We start from the raw sequence: 18236 nt of genomic DNA, 5'->3' as shown, positions 1-18236 counted from the left end.
TGAAGCATGTTTGTCAAAATCACTAAAATATCTTTTTCCTCGTCCTTCCCCTTCCCTGGTCACATTTCAGCTTTTCCGTTTCCTCATATTTTTTTTTCCCGTATTTCCTCGTCTAACAATCTCCCGGTGCTAGTTCAACGCACTTAGCAGTAAGGAATTGTTAGAGGTACAAACGAAATAGAAAAACGCATAACACTGTCTGTTCACTAAACTTGTTTTAATCTACATATGTAAGAAAACAACTGGTAATTACTTTGGAACAATTGCGTAGATTTTTGGAGTTGTTACGTTTCATTTTACTGCCAAGAAACAACTCATAAGTAACAATACTGTCAACTTTACCAAGAACGTTTATCAAGTAACAAACTTGACTTGCGTGAGTCATACGTCGCCTAACAGAACGCCAAAGTAACGACATATGTAACTGCCTGTGACAGTCGGTTACGATTTTTTAAAAACTAAACTCTGTGTATAGATTTCAAATATTGCACTATGAATATAGACCTCTGTCAGACGGTTCGTAGTTCCCATTGTGTTCTTTCACAATTGCTTAAAACGCTTATTATGGACACTTAGCAGAGAAGTCGTTCTGAGCAGCTGTGAAAGGCAACGTAGGTTAAAGTCGAAATGTTCATCATGACGCACTCTTCCCGGTATGTTGATGAGTTCTTGTAGTCGATGGGAATGTTGCTTAATTCATGAGATTTCTAATCTCCTTGTGCATTTGGCAGAGGAAGTCCACATAGCTATGAGCTACGGGGTTAACACCTTTGTCTTCCACCAAGAAATGTTTGAACCATCCTTCGAGCTTGTCACGTTGTCGTACAACTGTTAGCTGAGGAAAAGCAGAAAAAAAAAAGAATATTACATAATACTACATAAACTGCAAGTCAAGAGTTTTCATTGGCTTAGCCATCATGATACGTCCGAGCGTAAAAAAAACGAAGTTCTGTAAGTTACGGCAAGGACCGAGAAAATGAGGTTGGTACGATATTAATTATACCTGGGTTCAAGTAAAGGGGATATATTTCAATTAAAACACCTGTTTTAAATGTAGAAGGCCGGCCGGAAAGTGAAATATTGCCCACTTAATTGATCAATCATAGCTTACGTACTAACGGAGAGCTGTGATAAAGACTTAGATCAACCGTTTTCCCGAGATTCGTTTCACGTCATTCCTAGTGACTTGTAGACGTCCATCACGTAGGAACTTTAGGAAACAAACGCAACAGCTTGGATCGTACCTTAAGATAATGCTGTCTCTGGTTCTGAATCAGTCGAATGATTTCATTTAGGCGAGTAGAGAGAGAATTGTCAAGGACTGGAAGTGAAGTCTGGCAAAAAAAAAAAAAAAAAAAATAGTGACATAACACTAAAAATTAGTCTTTCACATGTCTTCCACCGGAGTTCAGTGTGCAAAATGGCGTTGAAGTATTTAGACTTAAAAATGCATTATCAATCATCGCCTTATTTAAAATAACAACCATACATTGCTCTCAAATCTTGCCTTAATGACGAAGTACCACAAATTTTTCTTTTTCTATTTACTTGTCAATTTCTGTTTGGATTTATTCACGCTAAACTATAGATCCTGCGAATTAAAAACGCATCGAATCTTGTAAAAAATCTGGTAAGCTATAAAATATACTTTTCGTTCCCTCTTTTCTTATCTTTTTTTTGAGGGATATGATATTGTAAATAACGTGATACAAGTACTACAGTATCATTTAATTATTCGATGCTGAGCGTTGCTTAAAGTAAAGAAACATTAACAGTCTTTACCATTTCAATGTCGACTTGACCAATAGTTTGAACTCCGAAAACTTGGTGAAGCCAATTAGGGTCCACTTGAAGTCCAATCCACAGAAACAGGGATATTCCATTTTCTATTTAAACATAAAAGGTTACTGAAAAATATTGCTAGGAATGCTTTCTTAATGTCTAGTTCAATTGTTACGTGTTTGTTTCTGAAACCTTTTAGATATTTCTCACGGTTAAAATGGGGTTCAAATTTTTCCCGCGCGTGGAATCGATTGGTAATCAACGACCTTGGAGCAGTTACACCTCTCCCGGTTTTTGTATCTAGCGCTAGACATTTGCTGCAAAGCATTCCAGCGCTTCACACCAAATCGCGAGTTTTCCCGTGCTTTATAATGGTTGCGCTGTAAACCATGTTTAAATCGGGTTGCAGATTTTACCGCACGACGGGCTAATAAGCACTTCTCCCACGTTTGGCTTCCTTTGCTTGTTTTCCTGCTAAGGCCACGAGCAAATAATTTCTTTTCTTTCTGATTCTGACAGCATTATTTTCGTGTCCCACAATTGTAATTGACCAAGAACAGGACAAAAAATGGGTGTACGACGCTGTATATCCGTACATCAATATGTCCCTTTCTCTAGAGAATTTCCTCAAAAATTAAAACCATAACCATTTGGATTCCAGTAATACATGTATCATTGAATACTGGTGGACCATTAAAGCCATTAAATGATCAATAACTTACCCAGTAGGTAAACACCATTCTCTGACATTCGATCGGCAGAACATCTGATCACTGACGGCAGACCCGACGACTCCACTTTCAGATCATGCTGAGGGAAAAAATCATCCACATTCAAAATTAAGAAAGGTCGTCACAAAAGTAGACTAAATAATTTGGATGAAAACCATTCCTTCGCGAAAACTTTAATCGCAGGTGGCCACACAATGCTTAAGCCCTTGAAAATTGACGAAGAATTTTGCTGTGTAAGGTAAGTAACCTTCATAGTAACAAAATATTTTATTAATTAGTCGCGGATAGGGGGAGGGGGTGAGGGGTTAAGGAGGCTGCACCTCAATGGAAAGTGGAAGCATACGAGCCGGAATATTTTATCACTTTTCACCGCAAATCGAGCGCTTGATACTTCCTTTGAATAATTGCACAAAACGATGAACTCTTACCAATGTAAAAAGTCTTGGATAAAAGTAAGGCACTGTTGCAGCCTGATCCATTGACATGACCGTTCTCATTAACCAACTTCGGTCATCAGAACTCATCTCAGAACCTTTTAAGAAATAATAGCACATGTCAGTTACTCCGAATTTTACTTCGATTTTATAAACTTTGTAGATAACTCTTCAGCAGGTTAAACTGAACAAAATCGTTCTCCTAAACGAACAAATGAACACAATGGCGCAACTAACTTAATAACAACAATGCATGTTGTTTCACTTGCTGTCTGACTTCACTTCCACGTGACCACTCCACATCAGAAATTGTAGGTAGTACATTGAGAATATATCTTAACTAACTTGCAGAATGAAAAACCCACCTCCTAGGAGAATATCATTCTTTAAAATACAGTTTGTATAAAGCGGCAAGAGTTTCATGCACTCTGGAAGTATCAACTGAAAGAAACGAAGTCAACTCTTCAATAACAAAATATATCACATGAACAAAGTACGACCAAAAATCAGAAGTACAACTGTTGGTCTGATGACGCAGCCGGCCAGCTGGCTGGCTGGCTGGCTGGCTGAATGATTAACTGCCTGCCTGCCTGACTAACTTCCTGCCTGCCCAAATGCAAGATTTACCCATTTTTGGTCCTACTTCTCGACCTCGGTAAAGTTTAAAATATATACCATCATTCAACCAACAGAAAACGTGAAAAACGAGTCCTACCTGACCAGCAGATGACGGTGAAGCACAGTTTCTTCTGTAACAGGCCAAGATCTGCGCACATTGGTTCATCAGGTTTTCTCTGATTGCTTTGGGCGTCGATGTGTAAACTTCTCTGATCGCTGGATGTAATAAAAAATAATTTCAACTTCTTAATTCTGCGCATAGCTGAAGGTAAATACGATTTATGATGCGAGTCAATTGTTTGGTACTGTCACGCAGCGCGATCTCTTTATCTAACCCGGGAGTAAACGCGTTGCGCGACAAGACCAAGTAAGGCTTGCGACGTGAACCCGTTACTCCCCACTCCCTCCTCCCTCCATACTGTTTGCTATACATTTTCTAAGGTGATGACTAAGAGAATTCATTTCCTTATCAATCAATAGTTTCTGTAGTTGTTGATCATTTTCATTATTCTCCTGACCTTGACGAGTGATTCAGGGGTCACGTTGTAAGGAGATATTACATGCTGGTCACTCTTAGAGATTAAAGAGTTAAGGCTACTATTCCTAAAGGATGAAATAACCATTTCTCACGACAACATATTTACGTTACGTTTTGTACCAGTAAAATTTCCAACAAAATGGGTGGTTTGATCATATCTCTTCGATTCTGAATGAACTGAACAAGATGAAACACATCACTCGCCTTGTTTTGATGCCACATTGACGAACGTATCCATCTCACAACAGCGGAACAAATCTGATAACTGTGTACAGGTAGAGAAGGCCAAGTTGTGAACTCTTAAACGCCGCTGTCCACTGACAGATGTGTAGAGTAACGCACACTGGAAGTACGCCTGGCCCTCCTCGGGAAGTTTGTCATCGTGCTTGATTTCTATGGCAATTGCCTTGTAAAGAAAAAAAAAAAAGTCAACGTTATCCTGGGTTACAATCCATCGAACATTTTCGCTTGCGCGCGACTGTTTTAAGTGCGCCACGTGACTGAATATGCCCAGCTAAAATTGGGCAACAACCAGTGACATTCCACACCATTCAAACATTGTGTCCAGTGCGATAAAATTCTTCTTTTAAAAGTTGATTCAAGTTAGAACTTCTTTGCTGTTGTTTAAGGCGAAGAGACAAACCTGTTTCTTAATCACGTTGCTCTAAAAAGGCAACGCCAGTTTTCAATGGTGAGTTGTTTGTAAATGTTTTGGTCCCCTCGCAGCAAGGTATTTGAAGAATGTTTAACACATCAACTGTCCATTAAGCTTGCAAATATGCTGGGACATTAACCAGTTCCTCAGGAACAAATAACATCAGCAAACAAATGTCGGTACATATTTCGCGCCGAATAGATGCTTTTGTTCCTTTAACACCGACTTCTCTTCTCTAATTTATAAGGATATGTATCACAAATAGAAATGAGAATCTCGTATTAGATCTGATATTTCAGGTACAACACAAGTTGACTGTACCTTATGTGGATCGATGACAGCAAGCTCTACATCTGTCGTATTGTTCATATAACAGTTGCCCCAGAAATCAACTGGCCGAAGCCCTTTCGAAGAAAATAAACGTATGTTACAGTGATGTAAGTAAGCAAGAGAGTTTCTGAGTAAATGTGATTTGCACTTAGTGTATAATAGTTTTGGCGCCAGAGCGTTGTCCCAGGGAGTCTGGGGACCAACCCCCCCCCTCCCCCTTTAATTTAAAGCCGCGTCGAATCCAATATTGAACATAACGGTCAGCCAGAGATCACGTAAAGATCTATAAGATGTATGGAATGCCCTACGAATTGTAAGTTACATTTCGTTGAACTCTCAAATGTTATTCTATATTTTAAAAAAATCTGTATTTGTTTTTTAGTTTGACTTGCTTCCCCTCTAGCAACTAGTAGGGAAATAAACGGGTCACCATACATTTGTAACCTTCAAAGCTACATTAACGCTTCACATTGCAAGCGCGAATCAAAATGTCCTCAATGACAAAAGGGAAAAAATCCCAAAGAAAAACAATTCCAGCTTTCATCACCTGTGCTACATCTCAGTCTCATGACAGCATCAAAACCAACATTACGTTCAAGGTTTCTCTTCAGATCTCCACGGAACTGATCCCCGTGCGTCGCTTCCTGCAGAAATTAAAGCAAACAAGTTATAAGCCAAAAGAAGATTTCAAACAGTTTCCCGTTTTAACATTCTCACGACTTATCTTACATCAAGACGTTCCAAAGTGAATCAAGTTTCGACTTTTTACAGTTTCTGCCTGGTGAATACTCTGCGTGTTCCCAACTTCAACTTCTCTTGTTTCCTAATAAGAGTCTTGGCATAAAAAGAGTCTTTCCTGTAATTTGAGGTATCAATGTAGTTTAGGATGAACTACCTTGAAGTAGGAATATCTGTAGATCTGTCCTCCTGTGAGAGTAGCCACTGATCCAATCGTTGCCACATCAATGTAGGCGTTGGGGAATAGAAATAGATCTACCCCCACGCCATTTTCAACACAGTCTTTGGCAAGTTTCTCATAGAAGGTATTCTGAGGTGTAAGTATTCCCTGAAACAACACTCAAACAGTTTTAATTAAGAAAAAATTCAAATTTTTTTATGATCAAGCCTCTAACTGAATTAATTGTGCAGACGTTGTAAATCAAGCAGGTTTACACTCTTTCTCTGATAGCCTGTTCTGTGGATTTCCAATTGTGTTTAGCCTTTGAGGGCCTTACCTAGATTGACAACCATTTGACTTTTAAAGGGCGACTACAATCGAATTTCTCCTTACAATATCACCCCCCGAATCACACATTCAGGTCAAGAGAACTAAAGAAATGATCACTAACTAAACAAGCTCTTGATTGTTAAACAAATTCTCCTTGTCAGCACCTTAGGAAATGTATAGAGAACAGTATGGAGAATATGCTGTTGCATACTGATGGTAGGGTGTAAAAGGTTACCACTACCCAAGCATTGGTACAAATACAACCCCATAAGATGGCTTTTCAACTCTCGCACTGCATAAAATCCCCATTTCAGGGTGCAGTTGCAGAACTAACAATTGTAATGTGTACATTACAGTTATTTTTCTAATAGAGAGAGAACTATGAAAGCCACCCTTGCAGTAATTAACACTTGCAGCAATTAACACTACTATATTTTAATAGAAGTGAATATAAGGCCTGAAAAAATGCAGGCCTGTACGTGATTTAAACCCATGAGGATCGCTTTCATACCACGAGGATTGCTTTCATATGTTTCTTAAGAACCACAGTGCACATAAATGATTTTCACATAATTTATAGTTTGAGAATACTGTCATTCACTCATACCTTCTCTTTTTCAGAGCCAAGAAGTTTTCTATCCTCTCTGTTCTTTAACTTTCCGGGTGCCTCTGAAATAGGCAGAGATGAGTGGAAAACAAACAGTTTACCTGAAATACCAGCAGCCTGTGGAGACAAAAAAGAAATTAATTGTACGACAAGACCTGTGAAGAAAAAAAAAAGAATAAAAGAAAGAGAGGGAAAGGAATTAACTCACTGACAACTAAGGATAACTAGCATGTAATTTCTCCTTACAATATCACCCCTGAATCACACATAAAGGTCAGGAGAATAAAGGAAACGATCAACAACTAAAGAAGCTCTTGATTGTTAAACAAATTCTCCTTGTCAGCACCTTAGAAAATGTCTGGAGATCAGTATGGAGAATATCCATACTAATGTTAGATTGCAAAGAGTTAACACGGGGAAAGAGACCAAGCTAACTATAACTTTGCATAAAAAAAAAAGAAAAAAGGAATTTAAAATGGTTATTGTTTTCACTGATTACCTTCAATGCTTCCATTCCAGCTTGAATGACTGGACCCAACACTGTCTCTGTTTCCCTTGTTTCTCCAAACATTAATGGAATTTGCACCAGAAGGCTGTTGGTGATGAATTATACAATTTATATATAAGTGTTAATTGTTCTGTAATTGAGATATTTACATTTCAAGTGATAACAGTACATTGTAATCACAATACCGGTAAAATAAAAATTCAAAAGACTATTTATCAAAAAAGTATTCTCATGAGGTTGAAATTTATTTTCTCTCTATCCATTAGATGCAATTCACCAGGACCTGCTTGAAAAGTCATTGTTTACATATTAATACTGACCCATTTCTCTACGTGAGTACTAAAATAACAAAAATCTTCTATGTCTTCATTCAATTATGAGAAGATATCAAAATGTTGTATGTTTTCAATATTTTTCCACAAGAATGCAGACAAAGACAATTTCCATGCAGACATTTGACAATAAAATTCAAGGCCCAGTTGCAGACGGTTGATTAGCACTAACCCAGGATTAAATTCTTATCCAGGTTTCTTTATTTCTTTTTTTCAAAGCCTTTTTCTCATAATTTTCTTTATTCTTTTCCAAGCAATTAAACATCATATTGAAGACGAAAAGAAATACACTGAATGTTCATTTAAAGCCTTGAAATCTGAAATCAGATTTCACACTAACCCTGGGTTATCTTAACCCAGCTTTGAACAGCCTAGACCAGGACTTGAATGGAGATTTCCAAAGTGGTAAAAGTGATACACTAAAAGTAATCTTTGTTTCAAAACACACCTATCAATCACAGTCCTTGCCTCTTGAGGACTCACTAAAAAGCCATCAACAAGAGGGACAAATACATCTTCAATATCTGATACCACCATCATCTGTGGCTGTGCTAGGTTACCCTAATACAAACAAACAAAGGTGTTTCCCTTAATTTGGCAGTAATCATATGTTATTTACAGTATAGTTCAATCATCTTCAACATCAAAGCTATAAAAATGGTTCAAAGTGTCAAGGGTTTGAGATAAGTGCATCTACTGCATTAAACTACACTGTTACTCTGATTCAAGTCTGTCTCCATACACTACAAATTACTTTCTTATGATAGCAATAATATGAGTGCAAAGAAGATAAATCAAAATGGAGTGTCAAGGGTAATCCCAGATTGCTTTGGCTTTGGTTTCCTTTGTGTTTACTTGTGCTATTCTCTTATCCATGTCTGTAACCAATCCAACAGAGAACTGAAACAAACTGTGACTTTGTCAACCTTGTTTTCAGCAGTTTTAGCTGTTTGCTTGTTTCCATCATACTTGTTGGTGGCTGGGACTACTTTGGTTGTAGATTAAACCAATCAAACAAAAAGCAATCTTGCTGGGATTTGAGTAGAGAGACTTAAATTTCATTATAATACAATTATAATCATGTGGTGACATTTTCAAAGAGTAGTGTGTCAAAATGGTTTAAATGTGGCATTTACATACAGTCCATTTACACACACTTTACACATACAGTACAATTCACACACTTCATTTACCTTAACATTGTAAAAATGCAAATGACCACAATACGTTACAAATCCAACTCTGACGGATGAGGCGTCTTGGCCATGCTCTCTGAAGTGTAAAAGAAAAACTGCATGAACTCTGCAGCTAGAAATCAACTTCAGAGATCAAAATAAAAAAAAAAACTTACTTGGGTAAGACATCCAAGACCTCCTTAAGTTCTTTCATGAGCATTCTAACCATCCCACACTGCATACTTTGATATGACACGTCAATCATGAACACATAAGCAGGAGCACCAGGCATCTTTTGATCCTGTCCACAAAGAGGTGTATGTATTACTGGCAACTCACTCAGTTTTATACTGAAGAAGCATTGTAATTGATATGATAGCTTTGATCAATAGACACAAGCACTAAGAAAACTCCTTGATGAGTGATGTTTGCACTAAACTCTATACAACTGGAATCAACATCATAAGAAGAAGTGAGAAAGTTGATTGTTTTTCACAAACACTTACCTTACAATAATCTTTTGTGGCTACAAATTCATATGATCCAAGATGAAGTTCAGGTCTGTCACATACATCAAGTCTCATCCCTTGGTGGTCTAGATGACAGAAATACTCTGCCGGAACTAGAACAGAACAAATTTAAAGCAACTGATTATACAGTAAATAAACTTGTGGAGGTGTTGGTATGTATGTTGACGCCAGTTTAAATTACACAGTTCTCGAAAAAACCTCTAACGAGGCTTTCCAGGCCTTATGGATTGAACTCGAATTTTTAATAGGTAAAAATGTTATATGTGGTGTAATCTATAGGCAACATACTTCTCCTGAACAATTTCAAACGTATTTCGATATGACAATAGAAAGACTAAGCTCTGCTAATAAACCGATATATGTCATGGGCGACTTCAACATTGATCTCCTCAAATCTGAAACCTGTGATTTTTCTCATAACTTTCTGCTGTCCCTGCAAAGTTACTCCTTTTTTCCAGTCCTACTCTACTCGTTTCTCAGTAGCTGGAAGCTTTTATATAAAACAGGCGAGAACAAATCATCAGTTGTTTTCCTTTTCTAGAGTTGGTGCGAAAATATGGAATGGCATCCCCCCTGAAATTCGTAAGCTAAAGAAAGCACCTTTTAAACGTGAGCTAACTCACTTGCTTTTGAAAATTCTTGAAATTGAGGAGATGAATGTTGACTTGCGCTACCTTGACCTTTCTAGCTTATATTTGTATTTCAACTGATTAGCTTTCTCTTTGACCTGTTAAAAACTCCCTTGTGTGACTGGCTCAGTTAAAACCTTTAACATGATTTTACTACTATTATTTATTATTTATTTTTATTTGCTCATTTATTTATTTATTTCATTGTTGCGTGTGTGTGTGCGTGCGTGTGTGTGTGTGTGTGTGAGCCTATACAGTGTCTGTTTAGGTAGCCCGCCTAGAATAGCTTTGCTAACTGCGGGCTACAAAAGCCTTTATTTCCTTCATTTTAAAAAAAAATAAAGTCAATGTTAGGTTTTCATAATCAATTACAAGTTGAAGGTAGATTTTACCTTATATAGGATTGGAAAAAAAACACACAAACAAAAAATTATAATATCTTAACTTTAAAAACTTAAGTGCATTGTCACTATTATGATAGATGATAAAATATTTTTTTTTATTGCTGCCAATATATAGCTCTAAGGTCAAGCTTATGGAAATTTATGACTCCTAAAAAGATTTAACAAGAATGTCATCACACTACCTTCTGATGAGTAGGAACAGATATTGCACATAAATCTTCTGCCACCATCAACAAATTGTACAAAGGGGTTCATGTATGCCTTACATCGATTACACCGCACTGGGCCAGTGGGGCTATAGTCCATGATGCGAAGGGAAGGCTGTGAAAAGATCAAACAGTAAATGCCGTGCCAGCTTTTTGGAGTGTTCTTTTACTAGTTTATTCCTTTTTATGGATTATGGCACTACTGCTTACCTCAGAAGGGCCTGGTTCAGCAAATGGGGTTATAACTGTCGCCAAGGGTATGCTAGAGGCTTGCAGTAAATCTTTGTTACATGGTATATTATACATAGTACTTCTCATGAAACGAGGACTGCAGTTTCCTGAAATGTAAACACAAAGGATTACACAAAGCAGTTGAAACCTAGTTTAAGACCACAAAACTTCCTCCCCAACTTACTGTCACCATGTAGGATTACTGTAAAAAACCAACGGATAAACCGCACCCACAGATAAGCCACACCCTGAATTTAGCAGCTCGCATTTTGGAAAAAAAGTTTTTTGAAAGAAATCAAAAGAAATCCAAAGTCAAGTCTTGAGAAGTCTTCTTCATCCATGCTACTAGTCATTGAATCTAAACTCACTATTAACATTGCAATGGAAAATGTTTCGAAGTCTTAACCACAGTTTTAGCACTCTAATAGCATGAACATCATTTCTACCAACTTTGACATATGATTGATCTTTTTCTGGTATTTGTTGACAGGAATTTCTTCATTCAACACAGTTTTCTCATAGGTTTTTGCATTACAAGAAGAACATGAGTGGAACATTCAAAGCTTAGTAACCAGGGATTAGCTTGGACACATTAACGAAATTGGCACCGACATTTGCGACACTTTTTTCAAATGTTCCCGCAGATAAGCCACACCCCCAATTTCTAGTGATGATTTTTGGAAGAAAAGTGCAGCTAATCAGCGGGTTTTTACAGTATAAACTGTTACTGATAGTATTTCTCAGTCTAGAGCAAATTTCTACTGTATGAAGCTACAAACAGTAAATTTTGTCCAGAATCTACAAGGAAAAGATATGTGAACACCATACTTTTTTTTTTACCATATACCTTTGAGAGATTCTTGTTAATGTGTATTGCTTTTTTTTTGTTGGTTTGACTTGTGATCAGAAGCTGTGCCCTAAGTCAGGGACCCTTGACCACTCACAGCCAGAGGCAGGTTTTGAAACATTACAGGATTTGAATAGACACATGGCAAGGAGGTTTATGGCTAATTTAGAACACCATACATTCATTACATGTGAAAAGAAAAGCAGCAGCATTTACCACAAATGATTTCAAGTATCAAAGGATGATAAATAACTGACCACCTACCATCATCCTGTACCACAAAGTTGCTGGTAACCAGCGGAGGAGTCCTTCCTCTTGTGCTTGTGAGGTATGGCGAGTCTTTGAATGTATCATTGTCATCTTTCATCACTTGGATCTGTAACATAATTTAAAAGCATTACCATGCAAATCATTTATATCAAATTTAGAAGTTGACACTAGAGAGGATCATTCCATGATATTGCCTATTGCTTTGAGCAAATTACTAGTAAGTAAATGTCATACTGTGTTCTGACATTGATATTACTGTTGATCTTGCTAACCCTTGCTGATTTCTGAACCCTACACTTAAGTCCTGCATGACACATAAACAGCCTTTATAACAGCTGACATTGATATTACTGTTGATCTTGCTAACCCTTGCTGATTTCTGAACCCTACACTTAACTCCTGCATGACACATAAACAGCCTTTATAATAGCTGACATTAATATTAATGTTGATCTTGCTAACCCTAGCCGATTTCTGAACCCTACACTTAAGTCCTGCATGACACATAAACAGCCTTTATAACAGCTGACATTGATATTACTGTTGATCTTGCTAACCCTTGCTGATTTCTGAACCCTACACTTAACTCCTGCATGACACATAAACAGCCTTTATAATAGCTGACATTAATATTAATGTTGATCTTGCTAACCCTAGCCGATTTCTGAACCCTACACTTAAGTCGTGCATGACACATTAACAGCCTTTATAACAGCTGACATTAATATTACTGTTGTTCTTGCTAACCCTAGCTGATTTCTGAACCCTACACTTAAGTCGTGCATGACACATTAACAGCCTTTATAACAGCACAGGAGAGACACTTACAGGACTGGGCATCTGATCAGGATCAATTCTTCTCTGTTGCTGCATTGGAGCATTCATGGGTGTGGGATGTCCCATTCCATGCTGTCCAGGACCTGTTGGTGGCATTCCTCCCACAGTTGGTGCCCCAGGGTACATTGACTGGCCCTAGTGTGGAAAGACACGTCCAACTAACATTTAATGCCCATGTACAGAGGATAATAACATTGAACCATGTTTATAATACAACCTGGTTTCAGTTATTCTATGGAGAATGGTGTTGTCTGTTGAGCAACTTCGGTCAACATTACAAGACCTTTGAACAACCAGTGACAGTCACTTGCAGAAGGAAGCAAGTCCCTCAACAAAACTGCTAAAAGCTACTTTTCCATGCATCCATTGCACAACTTCAGACTAGAACACCACCTAAACTCACTGTATGTGATGCCATTCCTGTTGTTCCACCTGATGGCTGATTCTGAACAGGACTCTGAGGAGGTGCATGACCTGGGTACATGCGCCGACCACTATGTAAACCACTATGCGACATCCCAGCACCAGAAGACCCACTAGGAGGTGCAGCCTGGCTGAGTGTTGGTCCTGACATGCTTGTCAGTCCAGCACTTCCAGAACCACTAAAAGAAGGACCTGACATACTAACCTGGGGACCAGGAAACGAGCCCGGCATTGGCTGCATTTGCGTGGCATTGGGTCTACCCATCGAGGGTTGGGTCATGCCTCCCATAGGAGGTGCACCTGAAGAGGTTTGAGGGGGAAAACCAGGCTGGGTCATTGGGGGCATACTGGGCATCGTTGGAGGGCCTGGAGGTCGATTTGTGGGTTGTTGCATCTGGGAACCCAAGTGTGATGGCTGAGGGGCTGTTGTTGGTGGTCCACTAAATGATACTTGCTAAAAGAGATCAAAGAAATAAAGCAACATTTTAGAAGATCCCCAAATGCCTGAAAGACAAGAAACATGTACTTTTAAACCAAACTATGAGTCAAAGTCTTTTGTTTCATCCCTATGAATTAAACTTCTGACAGGGCTTTCTCTATCTTGAACTGTTTTCTTCCAGTCTAACATGAATTTAACCCAAAAATCAATACTACTAGTAACAACTTTTGAATTATAGAAACACTGAACAAGGGTGTAAAACCATAAATAAAAAGCATAAACCAGAAGTTTTCTACTAGAGTCCATCCATAGTGCTAAAAGATAATTATTTAGGCAAGTCAACTTGAATTAGTTGGTTTATTGAACAGACTGTCTATGCTGGCATCTTTCGCATACTCCCTTGATCTTTGCTAAGTAGAGCACAAAAGAATGCCTTGTCTTGACACTAACCGTAGTACTTGGCTGGGGAGGCCAGCTTCCTAGGTTTGGTTGCTGAGATGATGGTGGTTGGCTTTGGGAACTATTAATATTCAAGTTGCTCATCTGCTGGGTCATCTAAAAGAGAAAAAAAAAGTGATGTAGGCAACATGTAACAGATGCTATAAAGTCTTGAAAACTCCAGTTTTTTAAATGATATTAAAAGCATTTTTTTTTCCTTTTCAGTTTGTTGGTCATGCTTTTTGCACTTGACTGCAGATAAAAAGGTCATTGCCTCCACTATACAAGGAAAAGTTGAGAATTGAAACAGACAATTTCTATCGGCACCACACCTGTTGATGCTGATGTTCAGAAGTATGACCTTGTGGCAAAGGTGGATACTGCTGAGTTAGATTTGCTCCACCTGCTCTCGGTGGCTGTTGCCCTTGAGTCTGTGCCATTGGTCTTGAAGGCTGAGGGGGCATTCCAGGTCTCTGAGGCTGTTCATAGGGAGAAGGACCCCCTGGCTGCAATGGTGTTTGCTGGTATGGGAAGCCTCCAGGTCTCTGTGGCTGCTGCTGTTGTGGGGGTAAACCTGGCCTTGACTGTGGTTGTTGTTGCTGAGGAAACTCTCCAGGCTTAGGGGGCTGTTGGTGCTGTAAAACAGGAGGAAACTGTTGCTTCTGTTGATCAGTAGGGGTAGGTGAAGAATTAAGTGGCTGGTGAGGAGCAGGTGAAAGTCGCTGACTTGGTTGTTGCATAAGGGCACCTTGAAACTGGTTACCAGCCTAAGTATTAAAAAGTATTGAAAAGAGGTTTAACAGGGATATCAATATATATGCGTTATTGACCAAGCCTGAGGTTAAGATGGTAAGATATTGGCCAAGTTCTTTTTTAGCATTTTTATGGAGCATGACAAAGTTGAGGTCCACAAATATGCAAAAAAAGGAGAATGAGGCTAATATCCAGCCATCTTCACTGAACAAGCTTGGTCAATAAAGTATTTATTAAATAGAAAAAACAATTTTACTTTAATAAGAATCAAGAATGACTTGTTTATTTTGAGAGCCAGGAAAGAAAGGCAACTGTGTTTGTAGCACAATAAACTTGAGACGGTCACTTAATTTTTTCTTTGGTTTTTCTTCGGCCAGTTTTTGTGATTTTGTTGCCACCATCGTCCAAAAGTTATGAAATTTGTAAGTCCTCTCTATGGACTTTTCTTCTTGCACAGGGTCAAAGTGGGCAATCCTGGGCAGGTAAGACGGGCCCATCTTGCCCGCTTGGAAAGCCAATCAGAACACAGGATTCCCTTCATCTAGCCTGCAGGCGCTGCCAGCTATATAATAAATATAGAACATTAAGTGACTAGAAGGAAACACACATGATTCACTGCAACTCTGAGTTTCGTGCGCTAAGCACTTGTCACAAATCTGCCTGATGAGTGCTTAACGCATGAAACTCAGAGTTGCAGCGAATCATGTGTGTTTCCTTCTAGTCACTTAATGTTATATACTGTTTTACACAAATGTGTATTGAGCCCTTTTTAACAGTGCTGGCTACAATTCACAATTAGTAATAAATATAGATAAAGCTGCAGTGAGCTCTTTCTCCTAGAGAATCAACCCAGTAACTTTCTCAAGCCAGTGGGTGACTCAAATTTCACATCAGTTTGAAGTTTAACAATGTTGAATTTGAAATCTGTCATTACTTAATAAATAAGGAAAAAGTAGACTTTTGAATGCATTACCTAGGCTGGTTTACATTGTCCAGATATCCTTTAGGAGGAGACCCAGCTAGGGTAAGTTAACCTTGTTTGCTATGATCTTAATGCATGTCAGATTCAGTAAAAGACAGTTTTTAAATTCTATGACAAATAGCCTAAGTCAATCATGAAAAGTTAGGGTTTTTACTACACCAGCTTCTCAGCAAAGTGTGCTGAGAATTTTTAAACAAAACTTAGTGTTTCATTGTTTTGAAAGTGGATGCAAATCAGAATTTTCCTGAATAGGGTGGTATAAAGAGTAAAAAAAATTAGCTAAATCTAAGTGTTCAGTCGAGGAAAACAGAAGTATGTTTTGATTACTGCCATCAGTTACCAAACTGTGCATACTATTCGCCATTAATTTCAGACAGCACATTTCAATAAATTTGTATTATTTGATATCTGTACTATACTTTGTATCGTTTCGTGATCTGCATTTTGTATCAGTAGGTATTGTAGTTTTTAACACAAAATAACACTTAATACTGTTTCAATGTTGTCTCAAAAAAAACATTACAGTTTCCAGGTTATGTAAATTCTAGAAATGTAATGGAATGAAGTTTGCATGTATCCCGTGAAATGCGACAAATGCAATTTGGTGAGGAAAACCTTGAGGAAATTTTGAGCAAAGGGAAAACACACTATCAAATCGGTCTGAAATGAATAGAAACTTTACCATGGAAAAAAAAATCAGCAATTTTTTTACCACGCTAGTTTTCCGAGAAACATGTGAGTGGTAGTTCGCAGACTGAAGATTTTTTAAATGTTGTTTATAATATAAGTACGTGTACACGCGACCTACAGCCGGCTTCACTGGAAATGAAATATGTTGGGTAAGTTTCCGCGCTGAATTTTATTCAAAGGTGTTGCTACGGCTCGAACACATCAGACCCTTACCTTGGGAGGAAGTGGCTGCTTTGGTTGTTGATAAAAACCGGGATGATATCGATTGGGATCCTGTTGGGAACTCACACCATTCATCTGGACTTGTTGAGGGCCATTCGCCATTACATTTGATGGGCCTTGTTGTGGAGGAAAACTGCCTGCATTTGCCATAAAATTATCTCCCACTCCCTTTACTGGCCCATCGAATGGCAAACTCCTGTGTTTAATGTAATTAGCAATCAGCGATCGGGATTTCACAAAAATATTTTTTTTGAAGTTTCAAACATTCGTCGATTCATACCTTTGCCCTGTCATAGGAGGACGCTGATTCATCATTTCTTACGCGCCGTATAAAACGTTTTACGCAGATATGACTTCACCAAATTAAAGGGTAGGCCTCTTGGAGGCAATACAAGTACTAAATTTACAATTAAGTGCAGCAACTTTTTTTCACAAGGCGAATCGTTCCACTAGTTTCGCGTCTCAGTACAAGACATTATATGCCACGTAGAAAAGTAGATACCCAATTTTCAACTTCCCGGATGACCAGCCGGCGCATTGTCATATGGGTATTTTCATGAAGCGCCAACTCAAATTTCTTACGTGGCTTTTGAAACTCTGTCGAACATTTGTAATGCTAAAAAGAAAGCGACAAAAATGCATATTTAAGAGTTTTGATCCTCTTAATTTCGTCTTATAACGTTCATTTTCCCTTTGATGATATATTTGTTCGTCGCCACAAAAATGAAATTTACCAGAGATAAATGAAAAGAAGGAAAGAAAAAAATTGTGAGATCTCAAGTTATAATTAGTCCTATTCGGTAAATTTTAAAGACGTTACAAAAAAATAGAACTTCTTGTGAGTTTCAAGTTTCGTGGACGAACAAACGTAACATTCACGTTTGCAGAACTTTAAAATCCTAAAACTGAAATTTAAAATTCAATTTTTTAATGCGCCCGCATTATTTTGTTGCGTGACATACGAAAACATGTGAAAAGACCTTGCTCATGTTCCGCTAAAATTGATTTCTTTTCAATCTTTTTTCGACATCCGCTTTTATTTCAATTTTTCTGAGGGACTGCTTCAACAAATTCAGACATATCACACAGGAAGAAGATAATACTGTAGTCCCTGAATGACTTTTGCCAAGAGTATTTGATCTCTTGTTTTTTCTAAGATATAATTCTGACTGATTGGTTCATTCAAGAGGGAGTTTCAGAGTTTCAGATTTTAAGTCGACTCCCTCAATTGCTTTCCCCCTCAAAAAAACCTTTAGTAAAGGCGATAGATTTGTTCACGATTAAAGGAAAACTGTATTATATATTTACCACTGTAATAAACAAAAGCGATATGGCGGGTGGATCTGCTTTACTCTGTAATATCACACACAGTTCAAGGAAAGAACATACGCATCGGC

At 38.1% G+C, this 18236-nt stretch overlaps 1 protein-coding gene across 2 annotated transcripts; it reads right to left on the bottom strand.

Annotated features, from left to right (window-relative positions):
* Positions 1 to 196: 196 nt before the first annotated feature.
* LOC111338610 (protein transport protein Sec24C) lies at positions 197 to 17358 on the bottom strand. 2 transcript variants are annotated; one of them, XM_022945119.2, is made up of 26 exons: positions 17120 to 17358; positions 16831 to 17035; positions 14525 to 14959; positions 14205 to 14309; positions 13296 to 13769; positions 12884 to 13027; positions 12050 to 12161; positions 10918 to 11045; positions 10684 to 10822; positions 9445 to 9560; positions 9115 to 9239; positions 8957 to 9035; positions 8212 to 8324; positions 7423 to 7516; positions 6924 to 7040; positions 5984 to 6154; positions 5636 to 5732; positions 5080 to 5162; positions 4308 to 4509; positions 3663 to 3781; positions 3313 to 3388; positions 2942 to 3045; positions 2505 to 2592; positions 1783 to 1886; positions 1245 to 1334; positions 197 to 835 (listed from the first exon to the last, which is right to left on the bottom strand). In XM_022945119.2, the coding sequence occupies exons 1-26, from the start codon at positions 17152 to 17154 to the stop codon at positions 692 to 694; spliced, it is 3699 nt and encodes a 1232-aa protein (XP_022800854.2). In that variant the 5' UTR covers positions 17155 to 17358; the 3' UTR covers positions 197 to 691. The 2 variants fall into 2 exon arrangements, with proteins under 2 accessions (XP_022800854.2, XP_022800862.2); XM_022945127.2 differs by having other exon boundaries at positions 13521 to 13769.
* Between the last annotated feature and the right edge of the window lie 878 nt (positions 17359 to 18236).

This window comes from Stylophora pistillata, chromosome 9 (genome assembly GCF_964205215.1).
Source record: "Stylophora pistillata chromosome 9, jaStyPist1.2, whole genome shotgun sequence".
In the NCBI taxonomy this organism is placed as follows: Eukaryota; Metazoa; Cnidaria; class Anthozoa; order Scleractinia; family Pocilloporidae; genus Stylophora; species Stylophora pistillata.
Note: the sequence above shows the minus strand (reverse complement) of the source record. Positions and strands in the feature narration are given on the sequence as shown.

What these genes read in the sequence shown, in the direction of transcription:
- LOC111338610 (XM_022945119.2), bottom strand. Translation starts at nt 17,154, where the DNA reads ATGATGAATCAGCGTCCTCCTATGACAGGGCAAAG. An exon ending in CTTTGTGGTACAGGATGATG is followed by an intron (nt 11,046 to 12,049) that starts GTAGGTGGTCAG and finishes TTTACATTTCAG; the next exon opens with GAAACTGCAGTCCTCGTTTC. An exon ending in CTGTCATCGATCCACATAAG is followed by an intron (nt 4,510 to 5,079) that starts GTACAGTCAACT and finishes TTTCTTTACAAG; the next exon opens with GCAATTGCCATAGAAATCAA.